The sequence below is a fragment of the Protopterus annectens genome, chromosome 16.part0, assembly GCF_019279795.1.
Source record: "Protopterus annectens isolate FY-2018-M chromosome 16.part0, PAN1.0, whole genome shotgun sequence".
In the NCBI taxonomy this organism is placed as follows: domain Eukaryota; kingdom Metazoa; phylum Chordata; order Ceratodontiformes; family Protopteridae; genus Protopterus; species Protopterus annectens.
In genome coordinates this window covers 646,048,024-646,069,661 of record NC_056750.1, presented here as the reverse complement: position 1 = coordinate 646,069,661, position 21,638 = coordinate 646,048,024, and the positions used below count along the sequence as shown (strand labels likewise).

At 36.9% G+C, this 21,638-nt stretch overlaps 1 protein-coding gene across 2 annotated transcripts in view; it reads right to left on the bottom strand.

Annotated features, from left to right (window-relative positions):
* LOC122790408 (mannose-specific lectin-like) overlaps positions 1–21,638 on the bottom strand; it is a 230,592-nt gene that overhangs the window by 128,688 nt on the left and 80,266 nt on the right. For both annotated transcript variants that reach the window (XM_044057926.1, XM_044057925.1), the window contains exon 3: positions 16,280–16,571. In XM_044057926.1, coding sequence (XP_043913861.1) covers positions 16,290–16,571 — 282 coding nt within the window. In that variant the 3' untranslated portion in view covers positions 16,280–16,289. The remainder of the gene's footprint in view (positions 1–16,279; positions 16,572–21,638) is intronic.

The window sequence follows — 21,638 nt, the reverse complement described above, 5'->3', positions numbered from 1 at the left end:
TTCAATTTCTCTTTGTCTATATTCTGATATCAATCCCTGATAGCGAAGGCAGACTCTAACCTGCAATTTAAACTTATGCTTTGCTTCATCCCACTCTATTACCTTTCTATCTCCAAGTATCAGCTCCCAATTCATTGGTTCCTTTATCAATGTTTTGCAGTAGATTCCACCCCTCTCTTGCCTATTTCCTATACTCCTACTTACCATCATCATAGTAGGAAAACCTTTTTTTCTTTATTCCGATGTTGGCTTAGTTCTTAGAACACTTTATGCAACTTTATGGATATAATCAATCAAATGCAATATATCTCAGCAAAAAATATCTTCCATTGTTGTGACAAGTAGATGCCATCCTGTCTAAATCACTGTGTGCTCAAAATTAGGCTCAATTGTTCTATACATTTTCAGTTTTTAAAATAGACTATTTTTTCATGTAGGTATTTGCCCCACAAATCTTTTCATTAGCACTGATAGGACTCTTACTTATATACGTAATTTGTAAAAAAGGTGTGCTAACACAGGGAAGTAAATATTGTGGGAAGAAATAGCCAGGGAATTGTTATGGCTAGGCTTGTATAGGCCCTAGGGCCAATAGCCTTGAACAACCTATGAACATGTAAAAACTTTCCTATCTGAATGGGCTGAATGCTCCCTACTAACAGTCACAGATCCCTTGAAGATAAAATGATTTGTACCATCATGAATGAAAACAACTGTATACTTTCGTACAACAAGGCATTATAACGCCATAGTCACATCCCGTATGTTTTTTCCTGGGGTGTTCATTATCGTCTGCAAATGTAAGTATCAGTTCCTCTAATAACTGAACCTCCAATCACTAGTATATCATTTCTGACCAGATCTGAAGAACCTCCCACTTTTAATTCAGGAACATCTGCTCTATCAAGTGTTACAAAGGAAAAGATCTTCATCATCAGTAGTCTTATTAATCTCACTGTTTTCGCTGCTTATTTCACTATAAGTATACAATTCCTATCCAGCTGGCTTTTTACATCCTCAGCTTGAACCATTTTGTTAGCTTCAGTCATACTCCACTTTTTCTTAAAATAATGTTATGTAATCCTTCATAGTTCTATTTTTATTTCTTTTTTTAGACTGCCTCTTGTCTATTTTCCTACTTTTCTGCTGGAAAAAATGTGATTTTCTGTACCCTGAATATTTTGTGATTGAGCAATGTTGATATTCCCTGCAATCTGCATGTTACTGAACAAAGCAGTGTCCTTTTTTAATATATACTTGCTTTGCATAATGGACAATTTCTTTTTTCCTAGATATTTGTTGTGAATTTGTTCTTTTTCTTTATGTTCTTCTACATATTCTGAATCCTCAGATTACTGAATACTTGCATCCTGAATTCCAAAGTTGTCATTGGTCATATCATGTTTAGTAGGAGTTCAGTGATCTTCTTTCCTAAATGCATTCTGTTTGCACTTTACCTAATATTATTTATCTTACTAGCCTTGTCATTAATATGTGTAACAGTTTCCCTGGGTATGCCAATTGTACAAGTGCAATCCTCACCAGCAAGTTTGGAAATACTTCTGATTATAGTAAGCAAATCATCCTACTTGTGAAATTAGGAACAGAAGGGTGCAGTGTTTTCAAGTGTTACTTTTTATATGCATAACATTTAGTAAACTGGGCAAAATGTGCATTAGCAAATCATTTATGGCATACACATTTATGGAATCCATTCTCAGTTAAAATTATTAAATTAAGTACTGAGCTAACTTTGTACAAGGGGAAATAATTCATAAATATGTCACTCTAATATATCATAACACTTGTACCATTTATACCAAAATGCTGGATGTCCTTTATACTATTGCTTGCAATCATACCTCATTATAACAGTAAAATCAGAGGTAAAAAAATAAGATATAAAGCAAAAGAAATATTTTCAAGTAGTACATATTTAATCACAGACTAACACTGGATGGTTTCAGTTTAGCTCTGGGGAGTCTTGCATACAGTCTGTTTGAATTTATAGCTGACTAGGCCTTTGTGATGGCTTGGGTTTCATTGTCTACCATTTATCACTCTCTTCCAACAAACAGTGAAAATCAGAGTTAAAGAATAAAATATGACACAAACTACATATTTTACCAAGCAGCTGTATAATAAATCACAACCTGAATCAAACGTTAATCAATAAAATCAGTGACAACCACTGATAAAATGCAATAATTTCACCAGAAAATAGCTTCATAACAGTATTCAAGTGCAACTATTACAATAATAAATAAAAAAAAAACATGCTGTTCAGCTCCAGCTTTTTCAATCCCTCCACATCTTCTCCCAGCTAAATCTGTTAACTGAACCAATCAAGGAAAAATCAGAACAGAATCAGAGACACTTACAATATTGCAGCTATTACCTTGAAATATTGACAGAATCAGAGAATGCGAATTAAAAATACATTTTCTGAAATAAAAGAGGTCTATAATTTGTTATTATTTATACAATGTAATGTACTACCTTTTCTCCTAAAGTCATCTTCCTTGCTCTCAATGAATCAGAGACAAATCCAGAAATAATCAGGGACACTTTTATTACTATTAACTTGAGACGTTGACAGAATAGAGAATGACAATTAATTTACATTTTTTGAAATAAGTTTGTAATTCTAATTCATGTCATTTGTGAAGTGTAATTCACCATCTTTTTTCCCAAAGTCACTAGTTTTAGGAGGAATTACAGGGACAGCGCTAACACTGGAGTCAAAATCAGGGAGTGGTCAATACATAAGCAGAATAAGCAAAGTTAGTTGAATAAAAATAAATGAAGAAAATTCAAATGATTTGGGGCAATTAGAAGAGAAAAAATACTGTCTAGGTGCATAGCATAAACAAAATCAGGAATATGGCAAATTAGACTTAAGTTGTATCTATGTCAAAGTATGAGAATTTAATAAATGTGTCAAAAAATGGCACTATAGTGCAGCCCTCCTGTACTACAGTCCACTATCAGTGATGAAACTTGGAGCAAGAAATCTGGACAATGCCTAAATAATGGGGTGGGCAAAGGACCACAAATAGGGCCAGATTTTAAATATTGCTCTTATAAACTTAAAAAGTTGCTTGAATAACAGGATTTGTTTCAGTATGCATTTTCTGAAGGATATGAAGTCTAAAACTCAAATGTATGTCACTTTTTAGTGACTGGAATCCTCAGTGATTTGCCAAAAAAACAAAAATGTATGAGGAAAAGACAAATTATGAAACAAAAATCTGGCTTCCTACTCTTATCTAAGAGTATGTTTAATAACTCCTACACCCTATACATTCAGCCACTTATAGGGAATGAAGCAGCTACAGGTCTATAAGCCCAGTAGTCAACCAAATGCACTCACAAACAAAACAAAACAATAAAAAAAAAAATACAGCAACGGTATAGCTTCCAGCCAGCAACAGCAGACAACAGCCCAGCAACACCACCAACACAACTATCCAAACCCAAGCAAAGCAAATCTCAACCCTTTTGTAAGCTCAGGTTGTTAGTGATCTGGTGTACAGCCACTGTACCTGATGTGCTGCAGTGCAAGATTTAATTCCCAAACTCCCTTTCAGCCTGTGCCTCCTCATCCAGTCTCTGTGTCCCTTTTACCCACAATCAGAGTGAACCTTCAAACAAACTCTCCTCAGCTCAAGAAACCAACACCATCCTGTATTCCACACAGTCAGATGAAAACCTCATTGACTATAAATTCAGATGTAATACTATTTCTTCTCCCTGCCATACCCTTTTTGAATGCATTGATGTGGTGCAACAACTACTAGTAGCACAGGATTAGCTGCATTCTGTACCTCCTCAATGGCTCCTTTTGCATCAAGAGCAGTTACTTATACTGCAATGCTGAATAGCTGTAATTATGGTATATGAGCCATTCAAAAATTGCAAAGTAATGCCACCACTGTTCCATGTGGAACAGTGGGCTAAATTTGTCTCAAATGTAGAACATTCCACACAATCTGGAGCATTTGGCTGCTAAGGTCCAAGGTGAAAACTAAAATCTAAATTAAAATAAATCTTCTACTACCAAGCATTAACTTACACATCATCACCAGATGGTTTCAGATAAGCTCTGGACATGAATGCCATGCCATCATCCTGCATAGTAGTACTGTGAAAATGCACAGTAGAGTAGTCACCTTTCATATTACATGATAAAAATGGACAGAAGTTCAGCCACTCTGCAGAGCAGACCCTTCATGCTTCATAGTAGCATGATACCACAGGACAGTGGTATGGCCACCCTGTATAGTAGCACATTGCAACTGCACAATAGCATAGCCAACCTTAATTGTAACATTAGGAATAAGTATTAGTGTCTGGTTACCAAAGTGGCCATGCATACATGCTAGGTATGCATGACCATCCAGCACCTGAATGGGTAGATACAAACATCTTAGTGCAGATTAGGGATGATAAGTCACTGCATTATAACCACAACTCCAAACTAATAATACAATATCACCTCATTAGCAGAACTAAGGCCCATTTTAGTATGATAAAAATACAGTCACTATTGTGATGGAGATTGTGCTACGATATTCATTATAGGAATTACCACATAGCAGATTACAGACTCAACAGCTGTATATGCAATCTGACAACTGCTGTGGGCAGACAAAGATGCATAGATATAATAGGGAGAATAACCGCTTGCGGGGATGTGTTGGGCTACAGCACCAGGCAGAACAAGCAACTGACACTTGTCATGGAGAAACAGTGGTACGCAAGAGAGTACAGGACAGGGTTCTTTTCAGAACTGCTGTGGGGGTGGGAGCACCCTGATAGGGATCACAGTAGTGGGTATGTCAGGTAGCAGCACTATAGCAGGGTATGGTGAATAAAGCAGGACAGAAGGCAGTTAGGGGATAGAAATGTTATAAGCAACAAGGTACTAGGTCAGGAAGGATAATTGTCCAGCTATGTACGGTTTGCTGCAGAATAGTGACTGTACACAGACTTCAAAATATGCTGTGAGGTTATGCCGCATGCATGGCATAACTCCAGCCTGTGCTGCACATTCAGTACTACCAAATACCACACTGTAGTAACATGCCATTGTGGCACACTTTGGCATACAGTCTACATGTTCATAGCATACTGGTAGTGAGGGCTGTGGGCAATGACTAGGGTAGGGGGCACTTTTGCAGACACAAACCGATCTGCACTTTTACCTACAGTTACACTGCTGTTGCCATGAAACCAAGGGAATGGCACTGAGTAGAAAAGTTCACTGCACTAGAGATGGTGGTGCTACTAAAGGCCTTATGAACACATGGCAGGCATATCCTTGGGAAGGGCAAGGCAGACATGGCCTTCCATGAGCAGATATGACAGGGACTGATGAAGAGCATTAGTATCGTGAGCAGCCAAAGGTTCATTGCAAGATGTGTGATACAACACTGCATGTATACACAAAGCACAGGAAATAACCAGACACTGATTGGCTACAGGGGAGGCAACAGTAACACAGAGGAGTCTCATGGTGATGGAGTATATCCTGATGTCTGAGAAAAGTGACAGACCCCTTATGCCTGGTGACAGCCTGGATGTGGGAGCTCGGCTGGTGATAACTAGATGGTTGCACCAGGTTAGTAGGACACTGCTTCAATATCACTGTTGCATTTGTACAAAGATATCCACATATCTGCATTGCAGGTACATCATGAATGTAACAATACATACATGTACACATACATACAAATATTTCAAGCACAGACATTAATGCTCTTCTAGCCTGACAATATACCAGAACACTTGTTCCCATAGTAAGTGTCCAGACTATATTTAAAAATATCTAAACTAGTAGTTGCTTTAATATAATTTGGTAGTCTGGTCCATGCATCAGCTGCTCTCTCTGAGAACCAATTAGTGCACTTCTCATTTCTATAGAATATTCTGCATAGGTTGTCTGTTGATTCTCAAGTACTTTTTGATAACCCCAAACATTTCCAGAGCTAGTTGTCTCTAAATGCCATATACTCCTGAAAAATATCTTCTATTAGATATCTATAAGAGACACTGTACAACTTCAGACATTTTAGTCTTTCATAATGACTTAAATTTTCACATCCATGGATGCTCTTGGTATATTTCTTCTGTACTCTTTCCAGTTTACTCATGACTGTTTTCTTATAAGGTTTCCATATTGTTATTCCATACTCAGGTTTGGGTCTAATGTAACTAAAAACAATGACTTCTTCAGTTCTGATTTTCTAGACTTTATAAATCTTTTTATACAACCTATACTGCTATAACTATCCTTAACCAATTGTTTGATATGATTAGAAAAACTCAAAGCTGGAGCTACCCATATACACAGGTCCTTAAATGAATCTACAGCTTCAATTACTGTGTGCTGTATTAAATATTTACCTTCCAATGTGTGTCTTCCAAATCACATATGCTTAGCTTTTGATGTATTTATCAACATATTATTCTCCTGTACCCAAATGGTCAATTTAGTCAAGTTTCTTTGAAGGCATGCCTTATCTGTAACACATGTAATCAGCTTACCCAATTTCAGGCAATTTACAAATAGATTGTAGAACACCTCAAATGAAAAAGTTAAGTCTGATATATACAATGTAAACAAGTAAGGACCGAGGACAGAGCCCTGTGGGACACCCTGACTGTAACCAATAATTTCACCTACTAGACATGTCCTATTTGTAAACCATGCAGCTGTCCATCTTATCAAGAGTACATCGATACCTAGTTGATCTAATTTATTGATCAGTGTTTTGTGTATGACCCTGTCAAATGCTGAAGTTAAATCTATATAAATCACAGCAGAATTTATCATTCATGGCTATTGTTATATTGTTATAGAACATCATGTTACAAGTGGTAATAGATCTATTTTCAACACATGCATGCTGATATATAGTTTCAAGTCCCAACCTATCCAGTTCTGGCAATAACTTATCCAGTATTATCTTCTCCATTTTTTCCACAACATGAAAGAAGACTTAAGGGTCTGTACGATTCTGGATTTGTCCTACTCCCCTTTCCCTTAAAGACAGGTTTAATAAGCTCATGTCTCCAACCTTGAGGAATCTCCAAGTATTTATGACCTAATAAATAACAGATATAATGTACTGTAAGCTCTTGCTGAAATGTTCCCAGGTCATTATTACTAATTATATCTTATCCCTGTGCTTTGGTTAGATCCAGTTTACATAGTTCATTTTCAATATAATCTAAACTGATTCCAGTATCTGAAGTTACCTAGATGTCACTATAACTCATCACCTCCTTTGTGGAATCAAACTGTTTTGCATAAGATTTTGTAATTATATCTATAATCTGTTGTGCCTGACAATAAATTTTAGAATCTACACACAATTTATCTAGTTGTATGTCTTTACTCCTTCCACATCTTATGTATCTTTAAAAAAGTTTCCTATAATGCTCAATATCTCCCATATACATTTTCTTCAAATGTTTCTTGATCTTGTGTCACACTATGTTTAATTTCTTTGTCTGCTTTCTTTATTTCAGTTTTCAAAGTTGTAGTTTAACCTCTTCCATTTCTTATATTTTTTGTCTCTCACCTTAATCAGGTATCTTGTTCTTATGGAAATGTATCTCCCTGACATAGTATACCTAGATCCTGATGTTAAACATATTTTTCTTTTATTTATTGCACTCAGTTTCTCTTTCAAAACTTTCCACATTTCATCTGCAGTTTTTCCAATGAACACATCACTCCAGTTAGTTTTACATAGTGATTGTTTTGCTTCCATATAATCTGTAATTACTCTTCTGTGCACTGGTTTAGATTTCAGTTTGGCAGAATTATCTAGCAACAAATTAACCTTTATAACCCCATGATCACTGTACATCAGCAGTGGCAAAACCTGACTTGAAGTAACAGTAATTTCTTTAGGAACACAAACAAGGTCTAGTATGTTCTGTTCTCTGGTCATTTTTTTTTTTTTTTTTTTTTTTTTTACAATTTGAAGCAATTGTTGTTCCTGAACATACATTGTGAATAATTTCCTTACCAATGTTGTTGAATCAGTATTATTCCAGTCCGTTTCTGGTAAAAGTAAGCCCCCAGCTATTCTTATTCGTCCCTCCTGTGTTTCATGCAAATAATGTATGAATTCCTCCAGGTCATCAGCACTTGACTGTGGTGTTCTATACATACTATCAATTGTTATATGTTCCAGGGTTGTCTTTGATATTCCTTCATAGGTTCAGTGAAGGAATATCTGCCAGATTCTGGGTCAGTTACACACAGCTCCTGATTCTTCTGGTCAACTCCTGTGCTTTTCTGTCTCTCAAGCATTTTCCTTTAGAACAGTGGAAAGCTTTCACTGGCAAAGTGTCTCTATGTATGTTATTATCATAAGACTGAGAAGCAGTTATCACTGAAACAATAACCTGTGCCACAAGGAGTCCTAAGGATAGGTATGCAATTGACATTTAGCACTGAGTGTATCATTGTCATAGGAATTCTGTCTCCAGTCACAGGTTCCATTGGAGGAAGGTCCCATGAAATGCCTGATAATGATGGCATAATGCACATGATATAGTATGATGACACAGTGACACTGCCATCAATATTAACAGTGGGAGGTCCCCTCCAAGCAACCACTGCTGATCTAACTGTGGTGGGACTAGGTGTACTACTGGCTTCCCCTGTGTTTAGTGCTGAATGCCTCATCTATGTCAATCTAACTTCTAGTACACATGCATCACCCACATTGATGATGACAGATAGGTGTGCAACCTTCAAGGTGCATGTACACAGCTGAGGGGGAGGCTTGCTAGTGGATACCACCTACATGAATCTAGGACACTCCTAATATAGGTGTTACCCTTTTCGTTAATCAGCACATGTGCAAGTTAATAATCAAGCCTCAAACAGATGCATTCACACCACATCAGAAATAGTCAGTGCACTGTATGGAATGCATGAAGAGCTGTGTGATATTCTTCAGTGGCTGCACAGTGACTTGGAATGCCAGTAAATGAAACAGTCATGTCTGCTGAGGGCAGTAGCAGCTCACTAGACAACCACTAGTGCATTCATGAGGATAAGGCACAGGCTGCATGGTAAATAGGTCTTAGTACAGTCCAACACAACTGTTAAGCACTGTTCGAGAGACAGTCTCACTATCCCCACTGTCCATTGCTGCCTCCATTCCTAGCCATTGACAATCCCAGAGCAAAGGCCAAGAATTATCTGGCTCCACTGATGGTATTCTCCACCAGGCCAGCTATTTTGGGTCCTGTAGTAGCATTCCATCTACATCCTCAGGTAATGTACAGTTTGCAACATTGTGGCATGACCACTGGAAATGCCATGATTGCTTACAAACTACAAACACTGCACAACTGGAACTACAGCAGGGTTGTTGTGCAATGCTATGGAAGTGTAACAACATCTATTGAATAGGATGTCTCCCATCTGGATACTACAGGGCCACACAGAAATCTCTGCCTGTCATCTCCTACTTGAAATTCCTCCCCAGATCCATAGCTAAGTCATCTGGCACCTGGGTGGTACTCAGACTGGAACCCCCCACCTGTAAAGCTGAGGACTTGCAAGTAGCTGAACTACCACATTACTGCAGTATCATCATTCATTTAAGAAGCTGTGTGCAATATCACCTGTGACTTGTTAAATCAGCGCTGGTACTACACCTTCTGATTGATCTATTCCCAGCCTTATTTATGGCTCTGTGTCACTCGATTAATGAAGGATGTCATTTCTGACTTCCCCCAAACCTCTTAGGCATGTGTCTGGCTTCTGCAACAATCACACATAGGCCTTCCACTTATGTTAGTCTTGCTGTTCCCTGCCACAGTTTCTCAATCCACCTGTGCAAATGATGATACCTATGTCCTGCCCACATCTAGAGCTATGTGAGTAAGGTAATGTCTGATGTACAGAGCAGCCAACCAATCAGTTAACTGTTTTGTACAGCCTGGGTGTGTTATTGCATGCATCAGTTTTATTCTCTGTTGTGTTTGTCAGAGTCCATAGCTCTAGACCTGATACCCCTTTGCCAGTGTCACACTACTGTTTCTTCACTAGTTTTGCAACATACTGCATCTGATTCAGCAGGTACAATCAGGTTCCCCAAGGATTCCACACCTAAGGTTCTCCTCAGTTACTGCATCAGGTCTTTCTGGCAGTCCGATAGTGACCCCATGCAGTAGAGATGGCAAATGTCTTGGTGTAGGTTTCCAGAACATATTACAGTATACAAACAGACATGTCCAAGCAACTGGGCAGGCTTTCAGTAATTTGAAGGCACCTTCAAACATTCTGTGTTTCCATGACAGGGACATGTCATACACTGTATCTGCCATGGCCTGTTGTTTGTGGATATGGGTTATAAACTATGGTTCCAAGGTATACCCTGCATTACTTTCAGCTCACAATAGTGGACACCTTTATGTGTGGCCTTTGGCCTACATGGTAACAGCTTATCAGGGACTGTTTGGGTGGTAATGTGTACATCTCCCAACTGGACTGTCCTTTGGAAAGCTACCTCAAGCCAACAGCTTGTATAGGTCATACATGTGCCAGATGTGCAAACCATGGAAACTGCTTGAGTGGTGCACAGAAATACTGTAAATGACACCCCATGCATTGCATACCACCTGACAGCTGATGAAGTGGAAGCCCATCGGGTTGACATACCAGCTGCCATATGGAGCATGGATGGCTTTTCAGCAGTATGAGTACAGTCAATAGTTCAAGTCTGAATATTACAAATGTCTGAGGTAAGGTTAGATTCATATTTTGGTCAAAGATGGTTCCCCTTGACTATTGCCTTCTTGATTTTGGTTGCATGGATTTGTGCAGTGTAAATGTTAGACAACACAGAAATAATGTATTTATTTACATTATGCATTTACGAAGTATACAAGTTTAAGCCACAGTGTTGCATCAGACTGCACAACAAGAATTTCTACATGAGCTTCCTCAGGGTGCTTCATCCAGAAAGACTTAAAAGGTAAAAAGGCATATGCATTTAGAAGTCATGTAGCTGAAACACCTGATGCCCTTATAATAACTCTCTCTCGCTCTCTCTCTCTATATATGTATATATATATATATATATATATATATATATATATATATATATATATATATATATATATATATACATATACATACATACACACACACACACACACACAAACCTATGGGCCTCCATCACAAGAGGTTTAAGGTATCACACAGTGAAAACTCTAGATTAGCTGTTTTTTAATAGTTTTTACTGGGTGCTTCATTATCTATGTGCTTATTGTTAAATTTCAATTTGGACTTTTGCTGTTCTATATACAAGCAACTTTAGATGAAAGTAACATGATTTGATCTAAAGTTAGGAAGTCCAGGTTAAGTGATGGTAGTATATTCTTTTTTTCACCTTAAGAGTACATTGTTAAGAATGTGAATGTGAAAAAAGCAACATCATCATTTAAGGGGTGTGTGTGGTGGGTGGCAGTCAGATATATTTAGTGATTCATTTGAAAAAGTTACATCGCATTTTTGTGCATTCTTCATATATTGGAGTGCTTGACTCAGTATATCTTTATGGCATAATGATTCAGTCAAATGTAGTTGCTTTGCCATTTTTTTTCATCTGTGAGGTTTACCAGATATATATATATATATATATATATATATATATATATATATATATATATACATATATATATATATATATATATATATGTATATGTATATGTATATATATATATGTATGTACATACACACACAAACATGTATATACATACAAATAATAAAATGGCTATGTAACAAATACTGTAAAAAAAATCCTGAAATGTCAGTATATTCAAACATTACAATGGTGAACTAAAAATACTTTCTAATAGCATATATGTACTACACATATACATACATACACTAATATACAACTAGTCAACAAATACTATTTCTCCTCTGCTAGTTAAACTCAGAAACGAATGCCAACTTGGGTCCTACGGGGAGGAGTATGTCCAGCTGTTTACAAATGTAGGGTAGTAGCTATTTTGATTACAAAATTTTAACATTTCAGCCTTTTGACATTTCAACACTGCACAATCAGTATTATTATTTTCAGTATATTACATTTTAGAAGATGGCATGCGCCCATTAAAACATGTATATGAGGTTCTGTTTTACCCTAGTATGATTATCACCAGTATCCAAAACTCAACCATTTGCTGTAACAATAGCAGTACTCATCATATACTCATTTACCAAAACAGTACTCACCGTATTCAAAGCCAGATAGAATTACAGGTAAACCACGTGTATTTATAATAGAAACACCATTATATTCAATACAAACTGCAAATAGTTTTTTAACAAACACAGATGTTCTCTATATCTAAATAGTCTGAGAAAGAAAAATAGAACTTCGTTTTTTTTATATTTAACAAATAAAAATGAATAGCTTTGAAACAAAATATAGTAATAGGGTCCTTTAAAGGAAAAACAGGTCCACATGGAAAGTTTGTTAGTGTTTCATGTACATAAATATTTAGATTTTTACTGATGAGTAAAAGAGACCAATACATTTTCAAAATCACTATCAAACCAGTCTGAATAAATTAAAAACAAAATATGACAAAGATATTTTAGAGGCACTTTCAACACAAATGATATGCAGCAATCATCTCTCTACAAAAGAGCATTTATTTTACATATGTCCCACCTTTTTCTGAAAAGATATAGTCAGAATTCTTAATACAGTTGCCATAGCCTACTGAAATCAATGGAAAACAATAATGAATACTGAAAATTATAGGAAGCAGTGTTGCTGGAATATGTTTAATACATGAGGACTGGGGAACATGGTTAAGCCACTTGTCCTGAAACTAACTCATTTCCTAAATATAATAAACCTTCGTTATATGTATGTGTGTGTATAAGATATATATATATATATATATATATATATATATATATATATATATATATATATATATATATATATGGTCTATGTCACATAGTCAAACATTTACAATTTCGGATGACATATCGTCAAGACCATATATTCGAAATTGTAAATATTCGAGTGTGTGAATGGAAATCTCCATAAGCGGAAGTTTCCATTCACTTCAATGTGGTGCAATCTTGGAGTTGGTATATTTAAGTAGTGGGGGGTGCAAAAAACAATTTTTACATTTGTGTTTTGTATTTTGTGTTTTTATTTTTTTATAGCTAGTCAAAGTTCTGTAACTTCGGAAATATGTGTTATAGACCCATATATATATATATATATATATATATATATATATATATATATATACATATACACACCACACACACACACACACACACACACACACACACACACACACACACACACACACATGCCTGTGTATACATGTATATGTGTGTTTTCAAATGAAGTTCTAGGTATTACAGAGTGAAGATTCTAGATTTTCTGGGGTCTGTTTGTTATTAGCTTTTTGCCTTTTCTATGAGACCTTTTTACCCTTTATCATGTTATATATAATGACAGCCGTGGTGGTGCAGCGGTAGTGTTGTTGTCTCACAGCAAGAGGTTCTCCCGTTCGATTCTCGGCTGGAGTGCAGGGAGTGCCTTCTGTGTGGAGTCTGCATGTCCTCCCCACAGTTGGGTGGGCATTCAAAAGACATGCATAAATGGGCGTGCCTTCGCTGAAGGTTGAACATTGAGCTGGCACTTCAGCGTTCATGAAAATCTACTGTCAATCATTAGCAGACCAGAGTTCCGCTATGGCGACCCCTAACTGGGAAAAGCTGAAAGACAACAACAACATCATGTTATATATAATATTTTTATGTGCACACACACACACACACACACACACACACACACACACACACACACACACACACACACACACACACACACACACACATATCTCTCTCTCTCTCTCTCTCTCTATATATATATATATATATATACACACATACATATGTGTATACATATGGGTACAGTACACTGTTAAATACACTTTGACTGATATTTCTACTGTCTGAAGTTGTCAAAAGTAGTCTTTTCAAAGTGCAGGAGTGAACAAAAGGAGCACCATCAAAATTTGCTTTTCTGCAGGTGATGTGCTTCCTGTCATGGTAAGCAGATACGTATGTTAAACTTATAACTTTCAGATACACCAAAGGTTCCAACATAATGACTGAGAGTGCACATGTGACTGTTCAATTGTTAGGATTAGAATAAGGGCTAGGGAAGGTGACAAATGTTATTTTGTGATGTATGTGATCTGTGTGGATGTCTTGTTAAGTGGTACTGGTAACTTGTTGACAGCTGGACATTGAAACTCTAATATTGAATGAAAAATCCTGAAATGTCAGTATGGTGAAACATTACAATGGTGAGCTCAAAACAGAGTTTTTGGCAAGGAGATTTGAGTCAAGTATTGTGTACCACTGAGGTTAGCATATGTAAGTAAGGTGACTAGGGGTAGGTTCCCAACCAATACTATCACTTCACCAACCAGCTAATAAAACTCTGAAAAAGAAATATTCAAAACTCATTACCAGAAGAAGCAGACTACAGTATCACTTTACCAAACAAACACAAAAAAATAGACATTAACATAAATCTGTCTCTCGAGAACCAGATTATATCACAGCAGAATACTTTCAAATTGCAGAAAACTCTGTAGCTTATCCTGTTACCTATACTGTTGTCTTGGAACGACATGTACACATTCTCCGGAAGCAGTCCTATCTAATACCTAGTTTTAGGGGCAGAATAAAAAAACTGACATATCTAACTTCAGACCAATTGTCATACTATCAATGTTCTTTAAAGTAGTGGAAAATGTATGCAGCAACAAATCTTACAACACCTCACAGAGAATAATATACTATCACCACCAACTCAACATGGATTTCATCCAGGACATAGTTCTGGTACTGCATTAATGACATTACTAAATAGTATTAGCACACATAAAATGAACACCTCCTCACAGACTACCTAAACCTACTGCATTAATGCCATTACTAAATAGTATTAGCACACATAAAATGAACACCTCCTCACAGCCTACCTAAACCTTTCAACATAGTCTCCCATGACCTATTGCTCCATAGACTGACAAAAGTAGACGTGTGATACACATAATCCATTGGTTCAAAAGTTACCTCACTCGAAGATCTCATTCTGTTTGTTGGCGCAATACCTAACTACCTTCAATCCAGTCACTGTAGATGTATCCTGAGAAGCCATCCTTGAAAAACTTCTCTGATGTATTCAAAAATTAGGCATGCTTTATAAATGCAAACTTTACCTCACTGAACAGGTCCTACTACATACATTTCATTCTTTAATATACTCATCCCTACTATCTATATCCCCTATATATTCACAAACATCAAAAAAACTCAGCTCCACACAATTGACAAGGCTTGCATAAAGATAGCCAAATATGCTGCAAATGTATTGAATAATACCCACCAATATATAGCACTTCAAGTAGTCCAGTGGCTACAGCTACACAACATATTATCTCAAACACACTTAAAAACATCACACAAAAAAGTTGCTAAGCCATACAAATGTCATCTATTTCTCATCTTATCCAAAACTATAACCCAGTCAGAGAACTAGGATCCTAAAATCTTCATCAGAAAGTTATCCATAGATCATATAATAGACATAGAAACTCTCTACAGTCACTGTGTTGTTAAACTCTGGAATTCAATCCTCCCAACAAAGAGGTCAATTCAAAGTCAACCTATTCCCCAAACATCTAACAGACACTAACTAGATCTAGACAAATGAAACTTCAATGATTACGTTGTGAAAACAAACACTCTCCTTTTGTGACTGGTAAATAAAGGGGGAAAAAACAAAGAGTACATTTCAACATACTGTGTCTGAATACTTGCAATGTTATATTGGGGGTAACAGGCTGGCATTATAGGTAGAGACACTCATTAAAAAAAATCTTTTATAACTTACATAACATTTTTTGTACAAAATAAAAAAGGTTGGCTGATTGAATCCCCTACTTTATGTTTTTTATACTACTAGATGCATAAACCCTAAGCACACACAGCTTTAGACTGTAACCTGGATTGACAGACTCCTATATCAACTGGAATGTTGATGCATTATGAGTCTCTACCTTAGTCAGACTACATCCATGGTGAACAATACAGAAACAAATACAGCTGCATTTGTCATTTATCTCTTGTGAGCTACTCCTAGCCTTCAAGCTATGTTTACTAGTAATTTTACATTAAATTTACCTTTACAACATCACTTCTGCCCAGTTCTTGAGGCCCAAATAGCATCAATGGGTGTCATGGCACATGATGTTCTGTATAAGACCAAATTTCCGTCATTCTGCATAACCAGGACACATTCACTGCCATAAGGTTTTGCTGTTTGTGATGACCACAATGCTTTGCCACCGTATGTATACATTACCAGGTTGTTGTCAAACTGTAAAATCACTTTATCTGCATCAACTTGTCCTGCTGTTTTAGTTGACCAAAGTGCCTTGTCATTTACATCATAGATGACAAAGTTCCCATCATTCTTAAAAAAAGAGAGAGATAAAGTGTTTGTAAATAAAAGATAGGTATGCTAAACTACATAACACATTTAAATGAGATTAATAAAGTTGATAAATTTCAAGGTTGTCATATCTGCATGGGACTCACAGTTAGTATGTAAGCTAGTTGTAAAATAAAGAAAAATAAAGGAATTGTAATAATCATTGACATTAATTCACGTAATACTCACCAATAGTCCTTGGAAAAATAATGAATATGACCTATACACACTTCAACTTGTACTGAATAAATAACAGAGAAGCGTATAAGTTTATAACACAGTAAGGATCAATTATACTAGCACAAAGCAAATTTCGAGAGAAAAATAGCTAAAGACTCAAAAGACAATCATAAGGCCTTCTTTAGCTATGTTAGAAACCTGGGAGGAAACTCCCAGATATGCTCAGAGCTAGTTCAAAATGATGTGAAGATTACTGATCCTACAGACATTGCCAACATACTGGCTGACAGGTTCAGTGCAAACTTCTCCCCCAAAAGGATAGATATGTATATGAAACGATTGCAGCCGCCCAAAAATGTCCAGCCCCCAAGGGAGAACGGCTTTTTCCAAAGCAAAACACAGCATCCATGGGACCTGATGGTGTCCCCGGCTGTGTGCTCCATGAACTCAATGAGGAATTAAATCCACAGCTAGGACAGCTGTTTAATCAAAGTCTTACCTCTGGATACGTACCGAAGGAGTGACGCACTGCAACTGTGGTACCACTTCACAAAGGCGGTGCCTCCACCGACCCAGGAAATTACCGGCCCATTAGGTTGACAAGCCTTATCTGCAAAGCCATGGAGAGGATCATAATGGACCTCATAAATAAAGACATAGGAATTTGCAGACTTTGGATCCAACCCAGTTTGGCTTTGTCAAAGGCAGATCATGCCTTTTAAACTTGGTTGACTTTTTCAAACAGTCACCAAAGCCATTGATGAGGAAAGGCAGTCCATACAGCCTACCTCGATCTGGCTAAGGCCTTCGATACAATACCCCATTCGGGTATCATTGAAAAACTCATCAGCTTAAATGTCAACCCATACATCACAAGATGGGTTGCAAACTGGCTGAGTGACAGAACCCACAGGGTCAGAGCTGCTGGCGCCATGTCAGACTCAAAGCCTGTCACAAGTGGTGTCCCACAGGGCTCAGTCCTGGGCCCACTCTTGTTTGGCATCTACTTTTCCAGTACAAGCAAACACAGGAGGGTTATGGCTGACAAAGTTTGCAGATGACTGCAAACTGGGCCATAGTAGAAAACACATCTGACACAGATATCCTTCAGAAGGGTCTCACAGAAACGGATAACTGGTGCCAGAGCCACGCCTAAAGTTAAATGCCAAAAATGCATAGTCATACCTTCGGGAAAAACAAGGTTACCCCTAGCTACCAAATAGGTGGAAATCCACTGAGCACAGAAGAAGTTATCAGGGACCTGGGGACCCAGGTTGATAGTAGTCTGTCATTCGACACCCATGTAGCTAAAGTAGTTAGGAAGACCTTCTACATTGCCCACCTTATCATGAAGGGATTCTCATCTAGATCAAGGGAGGTCATAGTCTCCCTTTACTCATCACTCATCAGACCAATGATGGAGTACAATGCCCCATTCGGAATGTATCTGACCCGACACTTGCAGCAGCTGGAGAGGCCACAAAGTTCCTCACCAAAAGGATAAAGGGTCTCAAAATCTGTCCTATGCTGCCCGACTGAAAGAACTCCAGCTCTATTCAGTCGCCATCATTGCTCAGAGGTGACCTTTGCCTATCATACAAGGCCATGTCAAACCCAGATTTGATGAATATGCTTCACCTCAAAAATCTAGATCCATCAGAGCCACAAGGGCGGAGACTTAAACCTTGACACGGCTATTAATAGGGGCTGGAGGGATAGATTCATCACCCAAAGACTCCCTATGCTGTGGAACAAAATCCCGGTACATGTGAGGCAGAGCACCTCGCTGGCCTTGTTCAAGAGAAATCTTGACCAATGGATGGGAGATCGCAGAAATACCCCAGGGATTACCTCAGTGTCACTGCTCGACAGAGGCACAGCAAAATAATGGGTATAGTTCCCCATACTAAAGGGTGGCGTAAGCCACAACGATGGGCTAGGCTTGTAAATGCCCTCGGGCAGATAGCCTAGTATGAACCTATGAACCTATGAACCTATGAACAAGACTGCATGCCTTAAAACACCATCCCCTGGGAAAAGTTACTCGGGTATGACAACCAGAGTGCACAAACCTTTCAGACGCATGTATTTGTGGCTGGTTAGTACACAAGCAAATATACCATGATGAAAACAAAATCTTTTGCAGGCCCTTCCTTTAAAACTCACAGACCAAGGTCATAGCACCATGGGAAAAGAGCAATAACTAAAACAGAAAAAAATAATCTTCTATGGGATGCTGTGAGCTCAGAGAAGTTAGAAACCTAATACACTTTTACAAATCATTCCTATATGGAATAATCATCATCAGAGGGGCAAGTCCCATTTCTAAAAATAAATACCAACTGCATTTATTAATCATTTTTACCCCCTTTTTAAAGAAATGTATATTTTAATAAAGCAAGGATATAACAATTCCAGTATAAAACTACCCTCTTAATGAAATTAAACAAAATGGATTAGTACAAGATGAAAAGGAATTCAATTAAAGAAAAATATCTCGCATGCAAAGATATAAATACAATGCAGAATCTGAGAGGAAATGGAACAATTATGGCTTTATGTTTACTATTTTGGATATTTTTATCTTGTATTATTTTCACATACATTTGTAGGCATATACTAAACACCAAAGTCTGAGTGAAGGGGAGAAAGTTATTGGCTCCCCTGATTATTTTTTTCCCCTTACATATTAGCTTTGGAAAGAGGTATTAAGTGAAAAAAGGAACAGTGCATTTCTAAGGCATTAACACTGTTAACTATTTTTATTGCATGAGATTTTACTGACACCTGTGCAGGCAAAAATTTCATCTCACTGTAATTGTTAAAGACGAAGGAAGTAATATCAGATTTTCATTTTTGTGTGGTAATGTTTATAGCTTTCAGAACAGTTCAGTTTAATTCCCAAATTTCACACCTGCACCAACATATCCCCTCCTACAGAGATAAAAGAAATAGTTGAGGGGCAAAGTTATTCCCTACAGGCCATGTGCCCCAAAGAAGATGGTTAATTGTGTAAAGATGTAAGATATTTGGGACACAGTGACAAATTCCCAAGGGTCATGATTAAGGAACTTATTGAACATCCAAAAATGGTGCTGATTAATATTTTTATATGTTAAATGTGTGTATACAAATATACATGAGAACATTGCAGGCTAAAAAATATCCACACTGGCAAATATGAACCACAATTGTTTTATGTCCTGTAATAATCACCGTAAGCTAATTTTATTCTTTTATCCCATAATGGAAAGCACAGAAACAAATTCAGAAGAATAATGAAATGACTTACAGCTCTCTGATTATATTTATTTGCTAACTTTCCTTTTCCAGCATGTAATAACCATTCTTCTTAATTAATGAAAGCATCTTGCTAAGTAAAATTAACAGTTGTGAAAGTTTATTAGAGAAACTGAGTCCATAAAATTAAAACGTGCCTGCTGGGAAGACTGCAGTTTCATATCAATTAGTCAAAAGAAATTATATACTTGTCAAAGTGTATCTACACCGCTTAAAAGAGGTTTTATTATCCAGACAATAAAACTTGAAATCCTACTCCTGAGTGATTCATGCAAAACTGGGTTTGTGACACAGAAAAAAAAAATTCAGGATTCCTAATGAAGTATGGTACATTTTTCAGTTGTGATTTATTCAGAAAGGAGAAAAGGTTTACAGACAGGTTTTGCTAAATCATAATGAAATGCTTTGACATTTTATGATTTATTTAGTTATACTTGTCTTTGAGCAGACATAAATGTATATCAGCATATTTCACAGAGATCTGATAATAATATTTCACTGGAGTTAACTGGACTATATCTGCAAGGACCATTTACATAGTTAGTAAGAAATAGACAATTTTACTGGTGTAACTATTTTAAGGTTGAAGATCAGACTCAGTAAAGGCATTGCCTGGACAGCATAAAGTACCAGAAGTAAAGCCATCAGTTTCACTGTGTGTTCTCTAAATAACATTGAGAGAGAGAGAGTGGAGATGTATAGAGTATAAACTCTAATCAACTTCACACTAGCTAGCTACTGATCCAATGTTTTAGTAAGGATGTATTTTTAGAATGGATGCTATGTTTAAAATCTGAAGTGAGGCAAAGTTAATGTCAATGATTAGCGCACATTTTTATTTCCCTCTGTATTACCTCAGTGGTCTGCAGTGGATCCACAGTTACTGAGAATGTAAAGAAATATGGAAGACTGGAAAAAAAAATTAATCATCTACAGAATAAGTGAGACTTGTAAAGGAGATGTTGTGTTTCCCACAGAAAGGTGTGTTCTCTAATCTCTCTGTCCTTATTATAAACTGATAATTAATAAGACTTTGAGTTCATAATAGTGGTTAATTTGATTTTTGAGTCTAAAGACTTTACAATGGCCAGATATTTTGTGACTATGGTTGTTATTTTGATAATTATACTGATGGATTTTTCAGTTGTTCTGAAGTGAGTTATCACCATGCTGTTGCATCGTCATGGAGGCTAATGACTAAGATGGAGTTGATACTACTGCGTTTGGTGCAATGGTGTAAACGTTTTTGGTATTAGTCCTTAAGGAGGTGAAAAAAATTAACGGCAAATAATCACAATTTTCAATAATATCGGAAACTTGATGCTAAGAAAGGTATATTACTCTAGATACAATTTGGTCTTTGAAGTTGAAAAATAAAATGCTGAAAGGGCTCCCTACTGAAATGTTAGCACATGAAATGCTGAGTGCTGACAAGCAAAAAATAAAAGACAGAAAACACAGAACAGCATATCTTTGAAATCTCTCATCTTCTTTAAACTTCTTTTCCACCCCCCTCACACCTCCCAAACTTATATATACCAACTCTGGGATCAGTATACCTTGGAGAAA